This window comes from Solenopsis invicta, chromosome 10 (genome assembly GCF_016802725.1).
Source record: "Solenopsis invicta isolate M01_SB chromosome 10, UNIL_Sinv_3.0, whole genome shotgun sequence".
NCBI lineage: Eukaryota > Metazoa > Arthropoda > Insecta > Hymenoptera > Formicidae > Solenopsis > Solenopsis invicta.
In genome coordinates, this window is record NC_052673.1 from 10,045,938 (window position 1) to 10,067,739 (window position 21,802).

The 21,802-nt window shown below is 39.6% G+C and overlaps 1 protein-coding gene across 2 annotated transcripts in view; it reads left to right on the top strand.

Annotated features, from left to right (window-relative positions):
* The window catches only part of LOC105193402 (stAR-related lipid transfer protein 13), a 253,509-nt gene that overhangs the window by 219,534 nt on the left and 12,173 nt on the right, over positions 1 to 21,802 (top strand). For both annotated transcript variants that reach the window (XM_026135510.2, XM_026135511.2), the window contains exon 10: positions 6,617 to 6,780. In XM_026135510.2, the coding sequence (XP_025991295.2) occupies positions 6,617 to 6,780 (164 nt within the window). The remainder of the gene's footprint in view (positions 1 to 6,616; positions 6,781 to 21,802) is intronic.

Here is a 21,802-nt window from a genome sequence, read left to right on the forward strand (position 1 = left end):
CTGCGTTGGCGGAGAAATCAAATTTCGCAAAAGGATAGCACGACGGTATCATTTTACAGGAACGATTAGTCGTAAACAAATCGTATTCGCGAATACGATCGCGTGACGTTCGTGTATCACGATCGTGGGACGCAATAATTTTCGGTACAAATCGCGCTGCAGCGCGCGGCGCGGCGGTGCAATTGCGCACATTTGAGCGTTCGCTCGTGCGCCCGGCTGCACGCGTCCGATTGTTTACTCGCGACGGATTTATCATCGGTTTCGTAATAATGAGACAGACAGCCTATAACACATCGTCGCGTCTCGTTGGCGTCACCGCAACCCTCGCGGGGCAAGTGTCGCGAGCGAGGAGCACGATGCGGTGTCAAGGGTTGCATTCTTCCACCGCTGACGCATAACGCCAGGAATTTCTGAGTTTGCACAGATAACACGGAGCGGCTACCTCAGATTATTTTTATCTGGCCCGTTCCTCATTTCCTCCCATACATATTCGCATAATTCGCTATAAAAGGCTGCGGCTACGCTCGAGTCGAAATTGATCGTTTCCGAAATATTATAATATCAATATTTGAAATTGTTTTGAAATCATTAGTTGTTGCCCGAAAAGAACATACTTCTCTGAAATTAATTTGTAAAATAATTAACACTGGAGATTAAGCTTGAATATATTTATATTTATCCAACTTTTTCATTAATAATCGTTTTTTTTCTGTCCGGCACAGCACGAACAAAATTTAACTGTAAACGCAACCTGCGCGATTTATTCGCGATTTATTCTCACCCCGATGCAGCTCCGGAGTCGTGATTAAAATTTTTCCGAGCTGAAAGTTAACACACAATTCTTTCATTATCGCTAATAATAACTCCGCGACACACGTGTGACCGGCCGTGCGAGAAATAGCCATTAAGCTCGCCAAACTCCTCGACAAATTTCCCTCTATAAAATCCGACACCGTGGCTCATCAATAATCCGTGAGGCCTTTAATTAGGTGTTCGGAAACGAAAAAGAAGGCACTCCGTTGGAAAAGTTTTATACCGCTCGTTCGAGAATCGCGCCGATTCCAGCGCGGGGCACCGCACCATACTAAGGGGGTCGAAATGCAACCTTAATTCTCAAGGCTGACTCGGGCGTTTAATCGTCGTAATAAATTAATACCGGCGAACACGTTCGTGCACCTCCCATTTGATTTGTTGGCCGCGGAGCCGGAGTTGTGCGTGTGTACACAGATAACTGTGCGTGTGCGTTTGTGTGTGTGTACGTGCATATGTGCGTATTTGACTCGTTAGAAACGTGATTCTCGGACGACGTTAGGTTTCGCACGGTGAGTCAGTAGAGCTGACCGTTGCTCGAGTCGAGATTCCCATAAACATGTCGCGGTGCAATGCAGCCGGACAAGAGACATTGCGACGCTCGATGCAGCGACCCACATGCCAAAAGCGGGAAGAGGAATGGCACGGAACCGGCCAACGGCGGGCCGTTCTATAACTGCAAAGTCGCATTTACGCCCCCGAAGAATTCACGAACAGCTGATGTCCCTTTCGTGTACGCGAAAGCATCTGGCGAACAGCGGTTATGCTATACAAACCGCTAGGCTCTGTTGACGCTGGGCTGGTCATAACAATTTTTTTCTTTTAACATTAAATAGATACGAGAAAAACGTTGCAACGCATTTCAATATTCTAAAATAATATCTTTCAAAATTATTTTTAATAACATTAAAGTAATGTTCTTATCGAAACATTTTGACAGATGTCGAAGCTTTGACACACCTTAACTGAAAGTTCTTCAATAAAAACATTACGTGAGAAAGAGAAGCGTATTGCGTGACTGTAAGCATTTATGCTGACACGTTCATTAAGGGTTAAGGACGATCGATTGCTCGATATTTATCGTATTATATCAATACGTTCACTTCAATTATCTAATACTAACACCAGGGTACAACCGCAGTGTTATCGATAATTACATAACGCTGGCGCGAGCAATTAGGATACTAGGCGTGAGAGGGACTTACGAGAGACGGTGTGGGACTTTCACTTTTTGCGGTGCGCGTGGGAGACAAATGGCGACTTTATAAAACTTTAATTTAATTTGTGCGTGCGAGTCGCGCGGCACGGTCCGTTCAACCGCAGCCTACAAATTCCGCGCGACTTAACTGCCGCAGCGACCCAGATGCCAAATGCGGGAAGAAGAAATGGTACAGCTTGGTAAACAACCAGATTTAGTCTAAACTATCATAGCGTACACATTTCCTTCGCCGCGGCAACGCGATTGTATAACTATTTTTAGTCAGAATGTATCTTTAGAGAATCTTACAGAAGATGAACTTGCGCTCATAATTCTGGTAGATCGTTAAACGGAACAGCGCATAAAAGTAATATGAAAACAAATTTAATTTTTTAAATAATAATAAAATAATAACATAAAAATATATTATTATGCAATTTTCAGGGTTGGATAAGTTAATATATTTTTTTTTTTATTAAATTAAGTTGAAAAATTAATAACTCCTAAAATTAATTTTGAAAAGCATTTATTAAATGAGAAATTCGTAAGTTTTTAAGAATAAGTTACTCTAAAATCATCAAACAAATTCAATATTTTATTTTCAAATTAAGTTTATGTGAAATAACAAAAAAAATATTATTTTTTTATGTGGAAATGTATAGTTTTTCTTTTATACTTTTTGTTTACGTAAATAAATTTTTAACATACGAAAAAGATAATACATTAAAGTTTATGTGTTTTAGAAATAATCGCGGTTAAACTTAAAAATTAGATTATTTAAAATTAACTGAGTTAAGTTAAAAATTTGTAACTTTATTGTTTAACTTTTTAACTAGTTACTACCCAACTCTAACAACTATATAAGATGTAATAAATAATATAAAAACAATTAATATTATGATTATTATTTATCTTGTTATTTCTAATGAATATTCTGAAATTTTATAAAAGTATTGTTAAACTTTTATAAATATGAAAGTTTTGTTAAAAATATCGAAGAAAAACCTTACCAAAAACTTGTAGATATCCACGCTGTGTGTTAAAGACATTATTCTTTTACAATTGGATACTCGAGTGTATCGTAACAGCTTCAAAATTATCAGCTCTAAACTGACAGCTTCAATACGTCGGCAGGTCTGGCAAACGCGAGTTTATGCACACGCACGTGCGTGCAAAACTCACGCGTGCACGAGCGTGTGTGTCTAGACGTAAACGTATATACACGTGCGTGGTACCCCGTACAAAGTACACGATTGATCATAACTCAGCCGAGTTCTCGCGATCGAAGCGCACTATGAATAGTAGCTAATTGACCCAGTTGAACCCGAGTCGGTCGGCGCAAGGCACGATATAAATACCGATACCGATGCCGCCCATCGAACACGTACGGGAATCACGCGACTCACGTGCACATACGCGCGCACACAGCGCGCGATCTCGCAAGGATATTACCACGGGTCGTGTCCGGCCACGGAGGATCCCCTTGATCCTTCGTGGAATTCCAGCGACGCGACCGAATGTGGGTGTCGTGTCTGACGATCGGCGTGATAAATTAAGGACGTGATCCGATCGATCACATCGCCATTCTTGGCCCGATGCATCGCCGGATAAATTTATCAAGTCACTCGCGAAGTGAATTTTTGTGTCTCGCAAACACAACGGGTTCGTTTGCCATTATAAAATTGATCCTTTTTATTTTTTAACCTTTATCAAGAGGATACGTGAAAAAATAGGAACGGGACTGGAAGAAAATAAAAAAAGGAAAAGAAAAGGGAAAACAGAAAGTGTCGTTGACAAAGGCGGCAAACGGGTACGTGCAAGATTCAATACGTGTCAATGTTTTGTAACAATGTTTTTACAATGGCGAGCAAACAGATCGGTATTTGCTGATGGTCGTCATTGTGTCGATCGACGAGTGAAAGTTCGCACGCTAATTGATTCGTCAGACGAGCAGCGCGTACACACGATCAACGCGAATTTCCTAGTAAAGCATAATTAGTTTGCAACTAGCATTATCCAGGAAACGAACGCTGATCATTAACGCAAATCGATAGCATCATAAAATTCTTGGCGGACGGTCTCATTGCTGGGAAGTACACCGATTGCGTGGCTGGCGAAAGATATAAAGATATGCATATATGCAACGTCCGATGAATCAAATCATTCTTCATCGAATAACATTGACACAAGCATCATTCTATATTCTCGTCGGTTGACATGCTTTATTAGAATGCGGGGCTGCTTGCCATATCGCAGTCGCGACATATATCTTACGCTATCGTGCAGCCTGAAGAAGCTCAATAAATTTTCCGGTGATAGAGTTTTTTTTTTGCAATATCGTGTTTTGCATTCGGTGTACACGTCAAATCACGCGTGGCGATGAATGTTAATGTATACCCAAGATGGAAATGCTAAGGCGGTTTTATAGTTGTTACATGGCGCGTTTATCGTATTCGAAGTGCGATACTGCAAAAACTTCTAACCGCACGGCGGCGTGAAGAAATGTTAACGATTGGAAAATACGGATGTGCATTTACCTATTTCGAAGAAGTAGCGGAGTGTGTAACGTTGCTACGTAGAGCAGATAACTGGTTAATTTATCCGCTATCAAGTAACATCACGGACTGCTCGAGGTCGTTAATCATCTTTATGCTTTAATAAGTGAAAATAAACGTGACGTGCGCGCGCTTACAGTTCCCACAGTAGACGGAATTTGTTTTAATTAGCAAGCTTGTTTGCAAAAAAACCGTAATTTTTCATAATGAAGAATGTTGCCTTCTTTTTTTTTGCATTTTCGCGAACGGCTAAATCAGATAAACATGAGGTTAACAAAATTATGTCGGTCACAGCGAGTTTTAATGTTGAATAATAATTTTTACAATCTCCAACTTATTCGCTAACTGCGCGTCGCATATTCGTCGAATTTGAAACACAGTGATTGCATGAAACCGAAATACATATTAATGCTAACAAGCATCCACGAGATCCCCCGTTCCCGAAAAAACTATGAAAATTTTATCGCGAAAAAACATCTGAATCAGACAAAATTATACTTTGACTATAAAATAAATGTATACGTTTTTCACAAAAAAAGAAGTTTTGATACGACAAAAATATTCGCCCTGCTTATTGAAGAGTCGTCCTACTTAGAGGGTCGATGAATCGATCCTGGGATCCCGGTTATAGATCGTAGATCCAAGATCTGGTTCAGAAGATCTAGGCCAGCGTTGCGCAAGTCGTGACAGAAATCTTTCGAACTTTTTACGAGAGATCGCTGCGGCATATATTTATAAGAAGAAATTTCTGGAGAGACAGCGTGGAAAAGCAAAAGCGATCATCAGAAAACACGGTTTTAAATTTTGCTAAGAGTGAACCTTTTTTTTACTGCTACTGAAAAATAAACATCGATATTTCATTCGCGGAATTTATTATTGTGACAGCTTTGCTACATGCAAAGTGGATTATGTAACTCTATGAAATCTGAAATACCTTTGCAATTTTTATTGCGAATGAAAATTGTTAAATGATCGTTGTACGGCTTCAATGGCCATCTGTGTTAATAATAGTATTCCTGGCATTTATTTTTTGAAGCCATATTACGACGACATTGAACAGTTTTCGTGCGCAACAAAAAATAGCCACACGTAGCTACAGAGAATTTAGAGGTTTTCGTATTTTTATATTTCAATTTTTACTATATGCCACACACAAACGTTTCCTTTTTTTTTTTATAAATAAAATAATATGTAAAGAAATGTTTCTATTTAATATTAATAGCGTAATTTTATATGATTTTGTTAAATTTGCAAGCAAATATAAACAATTAGTCGTAAAAACATTTCAAAATTATTTTTTACATCCACTTGAACTATGGTAATAATGACCATGAAACAAAACGCACTTTTTAATTTCTTTATTTGATAATTAATATACATAGAAGAACGCGTGAAGTGTATAACACAATTAAAAGGCTAGCAATGGTGATGACGGATCTTAATTCTCGAATAACAATTTCATAGATGATTTTATAGGCATTTTTTAATTCTTCGAATTGCGCGCTACGTATTTATCGGTCTTGAAACGCAGTTCTTAAATTGAACAGGAAGAGTAATATCACAATATTAAATTAATAATTCATTAACACTGATGCTGACAAGCATCTAAAAAATCCTCCATCCCGAAAAACTGTAAAAAATTTGTTTTGTGAAATATTACCTCAGTCAGAGTTTTTATTCGAATTTAAACGTTTTATGTAAAACAAAAAGAATAAAATCACGTCATAACAGTACGATCAATATGTCATGACCCCTTCTCGGATTCACGAAGAGATTAATTCGTGTATACGAATGGATACGGATTTGGTTTATTCGCAGCGCATACCTGCGCGTTTAGCGCATTCGATAATCGAACGACCCTGAATGTGTCACTTTTTTTGCAACAAACAAACGTAGCTGATACGGCGAATGTTTTTGACATTATCAAATATCGCTACGCTGTGTGCTTTCTCGTTTACGTAAATACGCGCGTAAGCGCGATACCTTATCCTATCTCGAGCGATAATCGAGTGCGCGAAATGAAAATTGACGATCCCGTGTCTTCGTGTTTCAGACTATCAGTTTCCGATTGACGTTTCCGGCGTAGCCAAGGACCACCCTTTTCTCGAGGCCGACTCGCTGCAGAGCCTTTTCCGGCGTCTGCACGCTCTTAATCGTTGCGCCAATATGAAACTCGACACGCATCACACGCACCACAGCACGAGCCACGGCAAAAGCGTGAGTACACATCAGATTATCCGATACGGAGCACGTACGAGCAACGCTTGCACAAACGCGGATTCACGGAGATGCGATGAGCCATTTGAATGAAAATTCAATTAATTTCATTCAAATTAACTCCAATTTTATTGATTATTGACTTTTGTATTTTATCTAACTCTCATTTCAAAGAGATTCGTAGGAATAGCTCTGATCCTGTTATTTTTGTACCTCTGTAAACTTGTTTTTCTTTCCCTCGCAGTTTCTACCACCGAATGATTCTTGAAATTCTCGTCGCATCGTCCGTGCGCTCTCTTGAGAATTTTTCCGATGGACGATGAGGTCTCTGGAGATCTCGAGACGGAAATATCAGATTAGGACCGGGGTCACTTAGAGTAGACACGGGTAGCTTATTTAAAAATTTCTTAGAATTTCACGGTCGCACGGTGTAGAACGTTAAATGTCAGTCACGTTTTCAAAAATTCACAGAAAGTTTTCTCAGCTATGTCGCGCGTAGATCTCTATATTATCAATGTTTATTGTTTGCTTTACATATCAGTGTGTTTTCGTAATATTGAAAATATTTTTTAGAGTATTTTAAAGTTTGTTTAAGTCCTAATGTAAACAGATACAAGTGATAAATCGCGTGATTAAGTTGCAATATATATCAATTTCTCGTAACTAGATTTTTATCTTGAATTAAGGAAATAGATAAAGTGTTGATAAAGGGTTCGTATACGCTATACACATGTTAGCCACTCTCATCGATATTCCTGCTTGGTAATCTATGACATATCGATATTTGAGCTACACGTTGTGACTTTTATGACACGTTCGCGCATATGGTCATTGCTATGCGCTCGACGAAAACGCGCGTGCTATTCTTGCAACTGTCCATAGAATAGTGGACGTACGGAATAGTAATTAACGATTGTCACGTGACGTGGATAAACTCGTAGTTAATTACTTTGGAAAGTGCCGGAGTGTGCAATTGAATGTATCGTAACGACGTTGAACCATGAATAGCAATATGTATAGTGATTTGAAAATTTGTCACATTTATTACTGCAACACAGAGACAGTTCGATATTACTTTTAATTAATTGAGCTCTTGGAAAAACGCAATGATAAATTTATATCTGGCAAATCATAATTAGCCATAGTTATGCAAAAAACGTCCAGCCCACATGAAATCTGTTTCAAGAAAAATGCAAATAATATTTAAAAATGATAAAAAATGTTTATTAATTTTAGGTACATATTAAGCTTGCACTCTAAATTCTTTGGAGTAGAATCTCACCCCTTTGCAGTGAATCTCACTCCAAAAGAGTGAAAATCCGACCATTTGGCTGAATTTTTACTTCAAAGAATTTAGAGAGTGGATCTTTTTTGTTGAACGTAGAAAGATGTACGGATTACCCGCTGATTACAATAATTCGAAAATGATAATTTTATGGATTGGGCGTTTCTCTTGCATAACCAAGGCCAATTAAAAATCGTTCCTGCATCTCTTTATGTTCCTGTACGAATTTTACCTCACGCACACGTCGCTAAGACGTCCCACAGTACGTGAGCGATCGAGGTGCGATGACCCACAATCATGTCATTTCGGCGACTTTGCCGTCGCGTATTACGTGAATTAAATACAGCTGATCCGAAATAAACGCAACGAGCCGGAGGTGATCGTAAAGATCAATCTGCGCGAATTACCGAGTGGGAGTTGTTATTGGGCCGCTCTCTCCCGAGAGAGCAGGAAGCGTTCACTGTAACTCTGACGAAGGTGCGCGCATCGCAAATCAGAGTTAAAAGCATTTCGACGAAAGCCTAAATCAATTACATGATCCGGATCGGCCGACCGAGATCGCGTGGATCGATCCGCGCGCGATCGCGAGTGGAGAATCGCTCTCGGATTTGTACACGTGTACATGAGAGCGTACCGATGCCACAAAAGAGATGATATCATGGCAAATCGATCGTGTCTTTGTAGACGCTGAGTTTCGACATTGATTTGTGTATCCTATCGCGTATCGATCTCGGTTTTGAGAGGCGGGTGAATAATGAATCGATCGGCCGGTTGCAATCCATCGATAAGCTCCTTGGAGTTTGCTCTATCGCGCGTGACGAACCGAAAGCAGACTATTATCCGGTCGTCCGTATCCCAATTTTTCTGCAGGAAGCACGACATTAACTTTCGGAAGAGTTGCTGCGGTGACGGGGAGATTCATTTATATCATGGAGCATTCAGTGTCCCAGATACATTGGACGATAATTGTGAAATAAATTTGCGATCTCTTTGCCGAGTGATATTTCATGTAAAATTTTATTCTTACTAACAATAAGACAAAACTCATTTTTTAAATTGTTGATCTTGTTTCTAAGATAGTTTCCGGTTTGTCTGGAATATTTTACGCAAAAACGCGTCTTTTTGCTGTGTATGCAATATATTTTATCAAGCAAGAATTGTTTTGTGCGGTGCGATTTGTCGCAGTTGGCATTAAAAAAAAAAGACTACGGAATAATCAATAGATGATACTACGGCACCGGAGCGTGATCGACGACTTTCACGCCCATAAAGGGCTTCACGCATATGCGTGCGCGTGCGTGCTCGCCGGCAGCAGCTGCGACAAGCGGCGAACTCTTGCCGGAAGTCAGGGCAGATCGTTACGCGCGGTCGTGTGTGTTTAATAAATAGAAAATTTATCGGGCGATCGTATGCGAATAACGGGCTGCGGGGGAAAAAACTGGCGTGAGTATTTTTCAAGCAAATGTCCTTAGATGGGGAGAAAGCGCGTTTTACGTGCACGCGCGTTCGGTACAAACGGATATGTGCGCGAAGCGTCTCTTGGTCGCCGCGCGCTGACGCACGAAAGTCTCGCCAAATTTGTAGCCACAGTGACTCGCAAGATGTTGCGAGGTCGATTAGACGACTCTTGGATCGTCGCCTTTTTCAGCCAAGAATATTCGTTACGAATGCTTCGTGCGTAAGAAAGGTTCATCAAATTCGAAAGGTTTAAGGTTTCATGCTTGAAATGAAATCTTGTATACGATTTTACTCGGAGAAATTGTAAATATTCTTCACGTAAATATCTCTCTTTTTATAATCGCAGTTATACACACCGATGATACGAATGAGCTAAAAATTGTATTTAAAATCTTATAATTTTTTGAAAGAAATGAAAAAATATGTTAATTATTATTAAAATTTGGATTAAAATTATTACTAACTAATTATTATTAAATATTTATATTACTTTAATGTATCTGTTAAAATTGATAAAATAGAAATCTATTTCTTTAAATATAAATCGAGATTGTAACATAAAGTTACGTTTGTCGTCGCATTTCCTACGAGGCAAGCAAATCCCAAATTATGCTGTGAAAATGACTGAATATATAAACAAAAACTACAAATTAGTTGTGAGCTAAAAATTATATTCAAAATATTATAATTTTCTGAAAGAAATAAAAAGATATGTTAATTATTATTAAAATTTGGATTAAAATTATTACTAATGAATTACTATTAATTTTTTTTTTACTTTAATGTATCTGTTAAAAGTAATCAAATAGCAACATAATTCTTTAAATATAAATGAAGATTGTAACATAAAGTTACGTTTGTCGTCGCATTTTCTACGAGGCAAGCAAATTCCAGATTATGCTGTGAAAATGACTGACAATGAGTATATAAACAAAAACTTCCATGTAGAGAGAGAGAAAATCTGACAGGAAATGCCAGCTTGTGAAATGTTAATTCTAAGAAGATTATGAACTTTTAATGTCCAAGAACCGTAAGACTGTAAAATTTTGAATGCACAAGATAGTTATGACACGTCTAATTTTAATCGTCACCAGCCCGTGTGATCTCAGACAAGGTGCCTGTGTGACCGCCTGTGTGAATTGAGATTAATCAAAATATACCGAGCAGAAAATACCGCGGCGCGATATCACCGCGGGCGAAAGTGCCAAGTTCGTAAAGGCGGTTTATTTTCTGCCTATGTCTTACTATTTTGTTATCGCATTGACCTAGTTTGCGCCCAAGGCCCATTGATCCTCGCGCGAGCCAGGTAATTTTATTCGCCTGTTTTAGACCTCGGCTGCGAAATTGCTCTCACCTTCGTCGCGCGGGCAGTATTACGCTTACATAGTTCTCGTAACGCATTAGGTAAGATCAGTTTACAAATGCCAAAACTGGGCGTGACGTGCCGACCGACGTGTTGACAAGTCAAAATAATCTCTTGATTGCTTCGTGATAATGAAGATGTTGCAATTAACGTAATGTCTTTTCCTCGCGATGAGGAAATATGAAGAGATAAAAATTTGAAGCCTATTAAGTTGCATTAAAGTAACATAATTATTTAATAATAACTTATTAGCAATAATCTTAATTCAAATCTTAATTAATAATAACTAAGATTTTTTTTCTCTTTTATCTCTTTCAAAAAATTGTAATAGATTTCAAGTATAATTGTGATTTATGAATAGTTAAGAAAGTAACGGGTTTAAAAAATTAACGGGAATAAAATTCAGCATTTAATTTTATGAGATAAAGATGAAGTATCTCGCATTACTTCCTCTTCCTCTTTATTTCGACATCGAAAATTAAACTCTTTGGCCAGGAGGTACAAGGAATTTTGGTTCTGACGTCGACCTTGCACTCCGGATGGAAAGCACTGACCGGCGTATGCGTTTGCGCTCCGGGTGAAAGCAGACCGATGAGACATGCACACGTGAAGTGTAATCATCTCCTACCGAATCGAAGGCCTTACGAAAGCAAAAGGCGGAGCGACGCCCTCCGGCGTCGACGTTCTCGCGAAACGCGGTTCTGCGAGGCGCGGGACGTGCTTTCCGAAACGTGCGATTGATCGATACGAGGAAGCGACACGTAACATTGTCCGTGACTCAATGAACGAATCGTGACGAGATTCTTCTCGCCCCGCAATAACGTAATTCGCTGTAGAATCATTGCAGCCGTACGATTGCACGAATAGATCCATTCCATTCGAGCTTTTGCAATTTTCTTTAGCCCTTATCACGATGGAGTTAGCGTATCGCGTTGAAATCTTCTTGTTCTCTCTGACTAAAAATCTGTGGACGAAAATTTCTTCCCGCACGAAACCTCCGGGAGAAAGATCGATACTGCGAAATACCGCAGTGGCGTGACTTTGAAATTTCAAACGAGACGCTAGAGAATATATGCTCGATTTCACGGGATTAAACGCGAAAGAATCTCCTCGCGGCCGAATCTTCTCGTGCGTAACGCGTACGTGCGGGCTTAAGAGAAAGTGGAGGAATGACTGATGCGTTTTATAGGAATAATTTATACGCGAGCGTCGCGCGTAACTTAATTTGGTAAAGCGCGTATAGCGCGGCAGCGTGCATCCGTGTAAAGGAGTGTAGTAGACATCCGGGACTTTCGCTGTCGGATCCCTTTTCCTCTCTCGCCGGAGGACCGAGTCGTCGTTTTCGTTCGATCCTCCCTATAATTGTTATTAATAAAAGCTTTCACTCTCTGCGCTCGTGACCGCCGAAAATGAGATCTTTCGCGCGCGCGCGCGCCTCTCGATCCCTGTGTTTGTCGAATCAACGACAGTGGCAATTTGCGGCAATTGGGTCGATTTAACAGCGCTCGTATTATCGTGCCCGATCGACCACGTTTTCGTGCCCTACTTTGATCTGGTTCTTGAAAATTGCTGCTTCTGCGGAACTGCGATCTGAAGCTACGTCGTCCGCTTGACGAGAGCAATAAATTGAGCCATTTAGAAGGAGTGTATTTAAAGCTATTTGTACTTACCGCGACACGCTGTGTTAAAAAGATTTGAAAGTCTTTTGACATATTCTGTAATAAAATTGTAATTTCCGAATTAATTGTGTTTTTAATCGATATTACTTTAAGTAAGTTATTTACTATAATAATGTTGTCTTAATTAAATTTGGGATGATAAATAGGCAGGATAAAATATAACGCGTCAACATTTATGAAGAAAAACTCTTTTCAAAGTGCATTCACGAAAAGAAAAAATTTTTGTTAAAATAACTGTGAGAACTTCCCCGATTAAGCAGATTTATTATAGCCGTAATATACGGACAATTAGTTTTCTATGTTAAAATAGCAAAGTTTTATAGCTGAATAAAATTAGTGATTATAATAAATCATATTTGTTATAGGGGAGAGTTGCAAAATACCACTTGAGTTTTTTTTATTATATTTCACATTTGGATGCAAATCAAAGTTCGAAATTGCTCAATGTTTCAGTCATTTATTATTTCACATGTTTAATCTTTCAGTAATAACAAAATAATTTGTCTTAAGCTTTTCTGTAACATGTTGCGAAAGGTGTGATTTAGAAAACCGGTCGCCTAAAATATATCTGTGGTCTTTTAAATTGTATCGTCTTCGAAAATATCGAATTTATAAATTAAAATGATTAAAAATATAAGGAACCATTAACTGATATTTCTTTTATTAATAATTTATTGAAAAAGCGATGAAACATTCAATAATTAATAAATAATAGTAAATGAAAATGTAAAAACATCAAAATAAAACTGGCTTGTATTTATTTTTGTAACTGACGTATTTTTATTCTTAACAAATATTAGTTTTACTATTATCACTGATTAATCATACATTAGTATCATTTATTTATAAGATTTGTGGTGGTGCTAATTAGGAAACTTGATACAGTTTATAAAAATATATCGATTTAATTTTTATAATTATTTTAAACATATCTATACAATGAGTGTAAAATATTTTACAACAAGCCTTCTATTATGAAAACACAACAATTTGAAATAAAATTGCATAATTACGTGATTATAAATTATATAAGTCGATGAAAAATTTACATCAGATGTACCTATTTGATTTTCTAAAATAATAGCATACACAAAACAAAGTGAAACTTGTTAAATTTTTATTTATTTCTTATTTACTTTCTATTTTTGTAATTATATATATATGAAGTAAAAATGTAAAATATTGAATGGGTGCGCTTTAGGAGACCGGTATGCATTTAGCAACTTTCCCCTAATAGCGTAATAAATTTGTTAATACAGCAAGACAACTCTCTGTAAAAGTCAATCGTATATGTGAATTAAAATTTTTAACAAATTATACTAGAGATGACGCATAGTTTTGCTGCCGTAATGAAAAAAACTTGTTACATTATGAATTTCTATTGCAGCAAAGAATTAGTTGCCTTAACAATTTATTTATTGTTTCTAGAAATAATTTTTTTTTTTTGTTAAACTATTAAATCTCTTTAGTTATAGAGTTATTGAATTTGCGCGGCAAGCTACAGCTTCGCTGAATCATTTCCATTTTATTTCTTTCCGTTACTAATAATATCATATAATAATTTCTCTAATGAGAACGTATCTAATATTAACGATTCAATATACGTCCTTTATTTAATCAAAATCTAATACCGCGCTATCTTTTAATAACAGCAGAGATACGAGCAAAACTTTTAAACTTTTAGAAAGCGCGGCAAATTAAATTGATTGCCGGCTTGTTAACTCGCGTTTACGGGAAGCACGAAAATTGCAATCACGTTAAACGAGCGCACGCTAATGCTGGACAGGGGACGGTAGGAGGAGAAGAGACATGTAGAAGTATCATCGACGTTCTATCGTCGCGAATACAGCGAGCGGGCTGAGAGTAATTATTTACCGGCGCGGTAGCCAGCTTTATGCGGCCTTTTACCACGGACACAGCTCACACATGCTTACGTGATTACATGCGTGTGCTTGCGCAAGCGAGAATATCCCGGACGAAGAGAGGGAGGCAGAGTCCGAGTAGTGAGGGATTTCGCGGTCGACTCATTAATTGGCAAACAGTTAATTACCGGGCAGGAAAGTCGTTATAAAAGATACTCTATCCAACTGCCTCTCCCCCTTTTTCACCTGCTTTTTTTTTCTCTCCATAACTTGCGCTTCGCTGTTTCAGTTTCTCCCCCATTCTTCTGCCTCACTTCGTCCCCTCTACGCGTTCACCGCAGATTTCTCCTCACGCACCGATCCTCTCCTCGTTCTTTCTTTTGTCAGTTTCAGCTTTTTTCACCCGTACATGATTCTCTCATTTCACACCTGGTCTTCTTTTATCCACCTTAACTCCTCTGTATTTCCTTTCCAGCGTCCTCTTCTTTTTCTTCCACTCTTTACACCTCTCTCAGTCAGTTTTTCTTTCATCCCATCGTCACGCCTTCTCTCTGCCCTGGTTCTATTTCTCCTTTCTTTTTTTGTTTTGTTCTTTTTTTTTACGTATTACCGCCCCTTTTCCATCGGTTTCCCTTTTTCCCTACGCGACGCTTTTTCTCTCGTCGTCCCAACGTTACGGGCGCTCTCGCATTCAGAGCGCGTTCAGCAGGGGGAAGGAGTGGTGGTGTACGTAATTACATGTACGCACCCGGGTTGCCGGCATCACCAGCTTCGCCGGTGCGTAAAACTTGGAAACAGGTTCGGTACACGCAACCACGGAGAACGCCGCCGCGCGCTGTGGCAGACTGCGCGGCACGGTTCCACGTTGCACCTGCATATCGCTAGTCGTCACGCTATTGGCAGGGCGCGACGCGACGCGGTGACAATAATACCGAGGAATCTTTGTAACGCTGCGCTTAACGGAGGATCGACAGCGGCCGTAAAATTCATGCGTGCCGCTTTTACGTTTTATTAAAATAATTTAAACCGAAATAATTCCGCGCTTAGGCGCCTCGCGAAGATAAGAGCTCTCTCGTAACTTCAGTTTCGTAATTTCGTTCTGGTATAGTAACCAGGAAAGGCAAAAGGAAAAGTGAACAGAGCGAACACTTTTCATTCGTGTCTCGTTATACCAGGCATACACATTCTTGGATCGAAGCGTTTCAATATTCTTAACGTGGACATATAAATTCCAGTCCTTCGAAACCTATCTGACATTACGTACGTCATTCTATAGGGATAATAATACCAGCATATCTGCGCGTGAATGCGGCGAGTCAGGTGAACGGTTAACGATGGACAACTTAAATTGTCCTACTACAGAGAGACGGGCTGATTCATGGAGACTCATAGGTACCGTATTTTCCCCTCCGGCATTCGAGGGAATATCGATCATTATCCGCGGTTTTTCCGAGGCACCTTCACCTCTCTCTCTGTCTCGGGGTCTCCTCTCTTTGAAAAGTACCGCGGATTGTCGGGTAGGCGCGATGGGGAACGAAGCGACGCCAACGATGCGTCTCTTTCTCTCGCGCGGGTTGACAGGCGCAAACGACAGCCGACATTCCTCCGTCGATCGCGCAAACCGGTTGCCATAAATTCGCGCGAACGAACGCGACTTGCCCCGTTTCTACCGCCGATACCCGTATCGACGACGCACACGGCGCGCTTTTTCCCATAGCACGACGGTCGGTGCACCGTAAATTTTATGTATGTATTCGGAAAAACGTACCGTTCGTGCGCGGCTCAAAGTGTATAATACGTCTCATTAAGCAAAAGTGCATGCTCGACGTTTGTGCTCCGAGCACACCGCACTTCCTCCCGTCACGCCGTTTCTTCGATCAATCAGCCTTCGATTTTTACTCATTAGCAACAACTTTCGTGTTTCAAGTTATTTTTGTTAATTTCTTACGACTTTCTAAGAATATTTCTTCTATATTAATATTTACATAAATTGTAAATAGAATAAGATTTTATTATCTTTCTCTCGTCGAGATTTGTAAAGTTTTCCAGAAGTTTTTAACTTATATGAAAGTGATAATTTCTATCAAGTGTGATACAACTTGTATTTACCTCGAGAAAAATGCTGTAATATGAATTAAAACGTAGGTTGAATCAATTAAACGTCGAATCACGGACTGCCACTGATATATGTAGTTGATTCAACTAAATTTTATTCATTCAACTATATTTGATCTTTTTGTCTCGTTTAATAGTGTTATTGAATTAACAAAATATTTCCAATTGGACTGTTGATTCAATAGTATTTTATTCTCTGTGTAGATGTAAGAGTGACATTTTATTACATTTTTATGAACGCGAGCGTGTAAAACTTGTAACTTTTAGCGTGTAAACGACATTTGTAAGAGTTATGCTATCTTCATATCCTCCGCACTTATTACTTCTCATAAAATGTTTATATTACAAATATTGTATTCAAAAAGTTATATTCAATGTTGTAAAACACACACACACACGTGCACATTCCGTCTAATATAATATAACTTTTCCAACAACGGCGCACGCCTTGCTCTCCATCAAAATGTTAACAAGCTTCGCGTCCTTATCTCTCGCGCAAATTAATCTAGTTAGAGCGCGCGACTTATACCGTAATTATCCTACGTGCCGCGTGAGAGGAAAGTACCTATGCTTGATAATTAGCGCGTCCGATTCGTCGGAACCCGCGCCGAAAGCGTGTCATTTCTTCTGCGAACGCGGTCTCTACGTAGAAAGTATACACGTCTTCGGATGACGACGTGGACGGCGATGATTATCCGAGCGCGGGATTGTCGGCCCGCAGACACACGCGAGCTCCCTGACCCGGGGGGACTCCTTATCGAGCGATCGAGCCGAGCTGAGCCGAGCCGAGCGCGAGCGGGCGCGTTTCTATGGTGGCATACCGCAGAAATCGGACGACAGGAAGCGGTCATTAGCGCCGGGATAAATGCTCGCTTGTCACGCTCGCGCATATGCGCATTTCTATGCCGCACCGTTATAACGATCTGAGCGCGATCTTGCACACACGCCCGGCGCGGATCTAGTTTTTAATAGGCGCTGCACCTGCATGGCATAATCGCCCGTTCTCACACTCACCGGAAGAAGAGTACCGAGAAAACTGTCCCAACTTTTAATCGCGGGTTGTAATACTAGGCTTAACGAAATCCGCAATGCGTCTTTCCAAGAATTTTAAAAGTACCGAGTATACTCGACATCTCGTATCTTATCTCCATAAATTACTGCCCGCTATATTGATATAATAACATCAGTGTTGCGTTTAAATAACTTAAAATTATCTAGATATAAATCAAATAAATTATATATAAATGTATCTTGTGGATAATACAAAGATGATTTAATTTTAATTTAGTTAAATAAAAGATAAAATTGTATATAGTTTATCTGGATAATTTCTGGGTAAAATCGCTGTCGAGTAAAATTTAGGATATGAAAATAATATATTTGTATTTTTATTTTTTAAAAATAAAACTATTTCAAATTATTTAATCTGACAAAAATATTTCTCTTTAGATTTGAGTCAACATACTGAAAAAAAATGCATTTTGAAATGCACTATCCGATAATTGTTGTTATTACTTTGAAAAATTCTGTTGGGATAAACGATTTTGATAAATCTGGAAGCTAAACACAATACACACATTCTCGTTATTGCTCACATTATTTTAGATAATTTGAAACATTTTTTTTTATCTAAGATAAAGGTGAAGATAATATACGTATATACGTTATAATAATCTAGATAAAAATAAAATGAAGCTGTTTCTTTACCTAGATGATTATCTAGATAATTTGATACGGATAAACGACAAACACTGAATAACATAGTATTAATCAACGCATAGAATGTATTAGTATATATCAACGTTATATCAATATAATATCTACTTCTGACGTGACAGGGGTACCAGGTAAAAGTGCTCTTTTTATTCACTACTCTGTCGTTCGTTAGGAAAGGAAAACAAAGTCGTTCTAATGGCACCGCTTTCCAAGCGTGTTAGAAGATCCTTTCTAGTATTCGACCGCACGCACCCACTCGCGACGATGACGGCGACGGGTGACGGCCGCCGTCAAATCGCGATGCTTTATTTACAGACGGTGCAGTTGCAGTTATCACGGCTGCCTCGCGCGCGTGCAACCGCGAGCAGTTAGCGCTCGCGGCCGAGAGCCGGCGTATTACCATAAATTTCCATCGGACCGTTCAGAAGCCAATTAGCGTAAGTCACACCGTGATGAAGACCGCGATACCGTTTGCGGTTGTTTAAATCAACCGCGCGCGGGACCGTTGCATCGCGCCGCAGCTCGATGCAGTCGATGGATCCACGTCGGATTAAAAGCCGACATGCGTCAGAAAATTTTGACGAAGGCGGGATCCGCTGCCGCAGGCGCGCCGCCTGCGATTCGTAACACGAAGACAAAAATCGAAGTCGGTCTGCGAATACACGCGAGGCTCCTCAGAGATACGAATCTCAATTTGTTTTTTCTCTTTGACGTCAAGAACTAAAATCTTGCCGGCTCGGTGGTTTTCAATTTAGATTTGATTCGCAATTAATGACAATGCTCAACTTGTCTGTTTTAAAGTCCACCTCCATTTTGCGATTTTACCTTAATCCCGAGTCTTGCACGCGGTAAGATTACTTTCACGTTGCTAGCGCGACGTGTACCTTGTGATTTTCTTCATGCCACGTTTCGCGCTCTCCGGATCTATCTCAGAGATCCCTAATAAGCGACATTTCCATGGTAATAAATAACGACAAAAAAGAAAAAAGAACACCGCGCGGTCGTTTTCCCCGTTTTTATGTTTTTCCTCGGAAACGTTTACTCGCACACATGTGGATCTCTCGTGGACACGTCACGCGCGTTAAACAAGTGTCACGCATCGCCCCGGGCGAAGGGACGAGAGCGGGATGCCGCGAGATGATTTCTCTCTTGCGAGAGAGTCGGGAGAGAAGCGCGTCGGGAGAAACGGTCGACGGCCAGACAGCGCGGCGTCGTCGTCATCCTCGTCGTCGGCGTGGCGCACGAAGTCGTATACGCAAACGTGGAGGCATTTAAACCCGACCAATCCATCGATCTTCGGACGTTTTCTAAGCTAATCGCGATTATCGTAAACTCCGTTTATCTAATTTTATTAGATGAAATGAAACGATCTGTAACATACAGTTATGTTAATTAGAGAGAAGCGGCACATGTTAAATTCAACGCGGGCGATTTTTCGAACAGCGAGATTAATCGCGGCATCGAAACGTATCGCGTGTAATATCGATCTGACTCCCACTCGGAGACGACGGATCCCTGTTGCACCGGATGCGACCGTGTGCCATTTACACTTTGCATACAGTGTGCGCGCATCGGGAGAAACTCCTACGAGCTTTTCCAGCCGAGAATTATCGCTGAAACCGACGTCCTAATGCCTCCTCGCGATTGGAATGATCGATCGACCAACTAGGCGAGCTGGTTCTCGCAAACGAGGATTTACTCACCGTTAGGGCGCCCCGCGAACGCTCGTTAGTTAATGATACCGGAAGTAAGGGACCGAAAGTAAGTGGAGGTGACGATGGAGGTGGCCGAGATTAATGAGGCGTGACGGGAGTATCATCGCGCGATGTTTTCTTGCGAGGAATCGCGCGGTAGTATACCTAGTTCTCCTTTATAGGAAAATGCAATGATCGTCGTCATATCAATTTGGAAAGAAAGCGAAATTTATATAAATCTGTAATTGTTTTAGAAAGGATTTTTGTAATTTGCATGTCGTTTGTTATTTGTTAATCGAGCTTGATAATTAGAATTTTAATGTATAATTAGTTTCTAATTAGAAACTAATAATACATTAAAAACTAATAATACATTAAAAATGGAAATAATAAATTAAATATAAATAAAAAGTTATGATGAAAAATTAAAGCAATTAAATTTCCAAGTTGCTATTAAGCAATATTTTATTATTCTTATGCAGCTCTTTAAATAGATGAGTGATTGTTATACTGGTCGATCTACTTGTATTCTTTATTTCCGTAATTTGTATTATTTATTTTACTCTTTTGACACTTCAAGTTGGACGGGCGTCTCGTTAATGAAAATGACGCATAAATATCTTTGTGGCCTCCGTTTGACTGGCGGTTTTTTGACGTTAGGCTAATTGAATTTCGTGATATATGTTCCACACAATGACGGGTCATTCGTACTCGTTAGGCCGCTGCAAATCGAGTGTCACTGATCGCGACAGGCCGCAAGCATCTATACGACGGTGGTCGTATGGCCCAAATTTAGAACCACCATAGAACGATGACCTAGATCTTCGAATGTTTTCGTTCGCTCTGGGTGGTACTGGGTATAAAAATTCTCTCTACGTGTTGCATATATCGTAATTTTAAACTTAGACTCCGGCCTTTCAGTCAGCACAGAAATAAAAGTTGAGAAAAACTTGATACGAATCTGTTTTTCCTGGTTTTATTTATAGGGCAAAGAAAAAACGATTAAATCTTTTATTAGAATCGATTTCGCGAATTCTGCCAAGAATATACAGAATACTGTTACATATTTTTGTCACTCTAGATTTTTTTTTTGTGTTCTTTGTTAGCCGTTGCATTTCGAGAAACTTGGCCGACAGTCGAGCGCGAACAAATTATACGGGAAAAAAACTGACCGCGCTCCTTGCGAGCATTGTCGATTCCACGAGTTAAAATTCTCGATTCGAAAGTATGTTATCGTCGTACTTGCGAATGAGACGACGGCAGAAGAAGTAGAGGAGACCGACATTCCATGGATTTCTGTCGATCCGCAGAAGCTGCAGTCACGGCTGCAGTCATGGATTTCTTCATTGACAATCGTGATTCAGTGACAAGCCCTCGAGAATCGTACGGTTTGCCGTGCCAGTCGTTTCTTTACGCGAAACATCGAATATAGGCTCCCCTGTTAGCGACGTATCAACCGGTCGTCATTGAATTTGTAGCCACGACCTCTTTTTGCTCGACGCCGTCCGGCATCACGATTTTCTTCTTTGATAGAGCAACTAGCGATCGCACCGCTCGTTCCTCCAGAGCGCTAAATCATATTGTTTTGCGAATGCACCAACACGTACGAGAATTATTACATAGAATTATCGATAATATGTACGTGACATATAAGGAAATTCGCACGCGTAAAGAAAGTTTTACTGTAGTGTGTAAAATTTCAACTATTATAGATACAAATCAGAAAATAATTTTAATTTGGATTGTCAAAATAATTATGTGAGAGATTCAAGCATACAATATAAATTTTTTAATGGTTCAACATAATTATTTTCTGATCTGTATTTCAGCAAAACTGTCCTTTCCGTCCA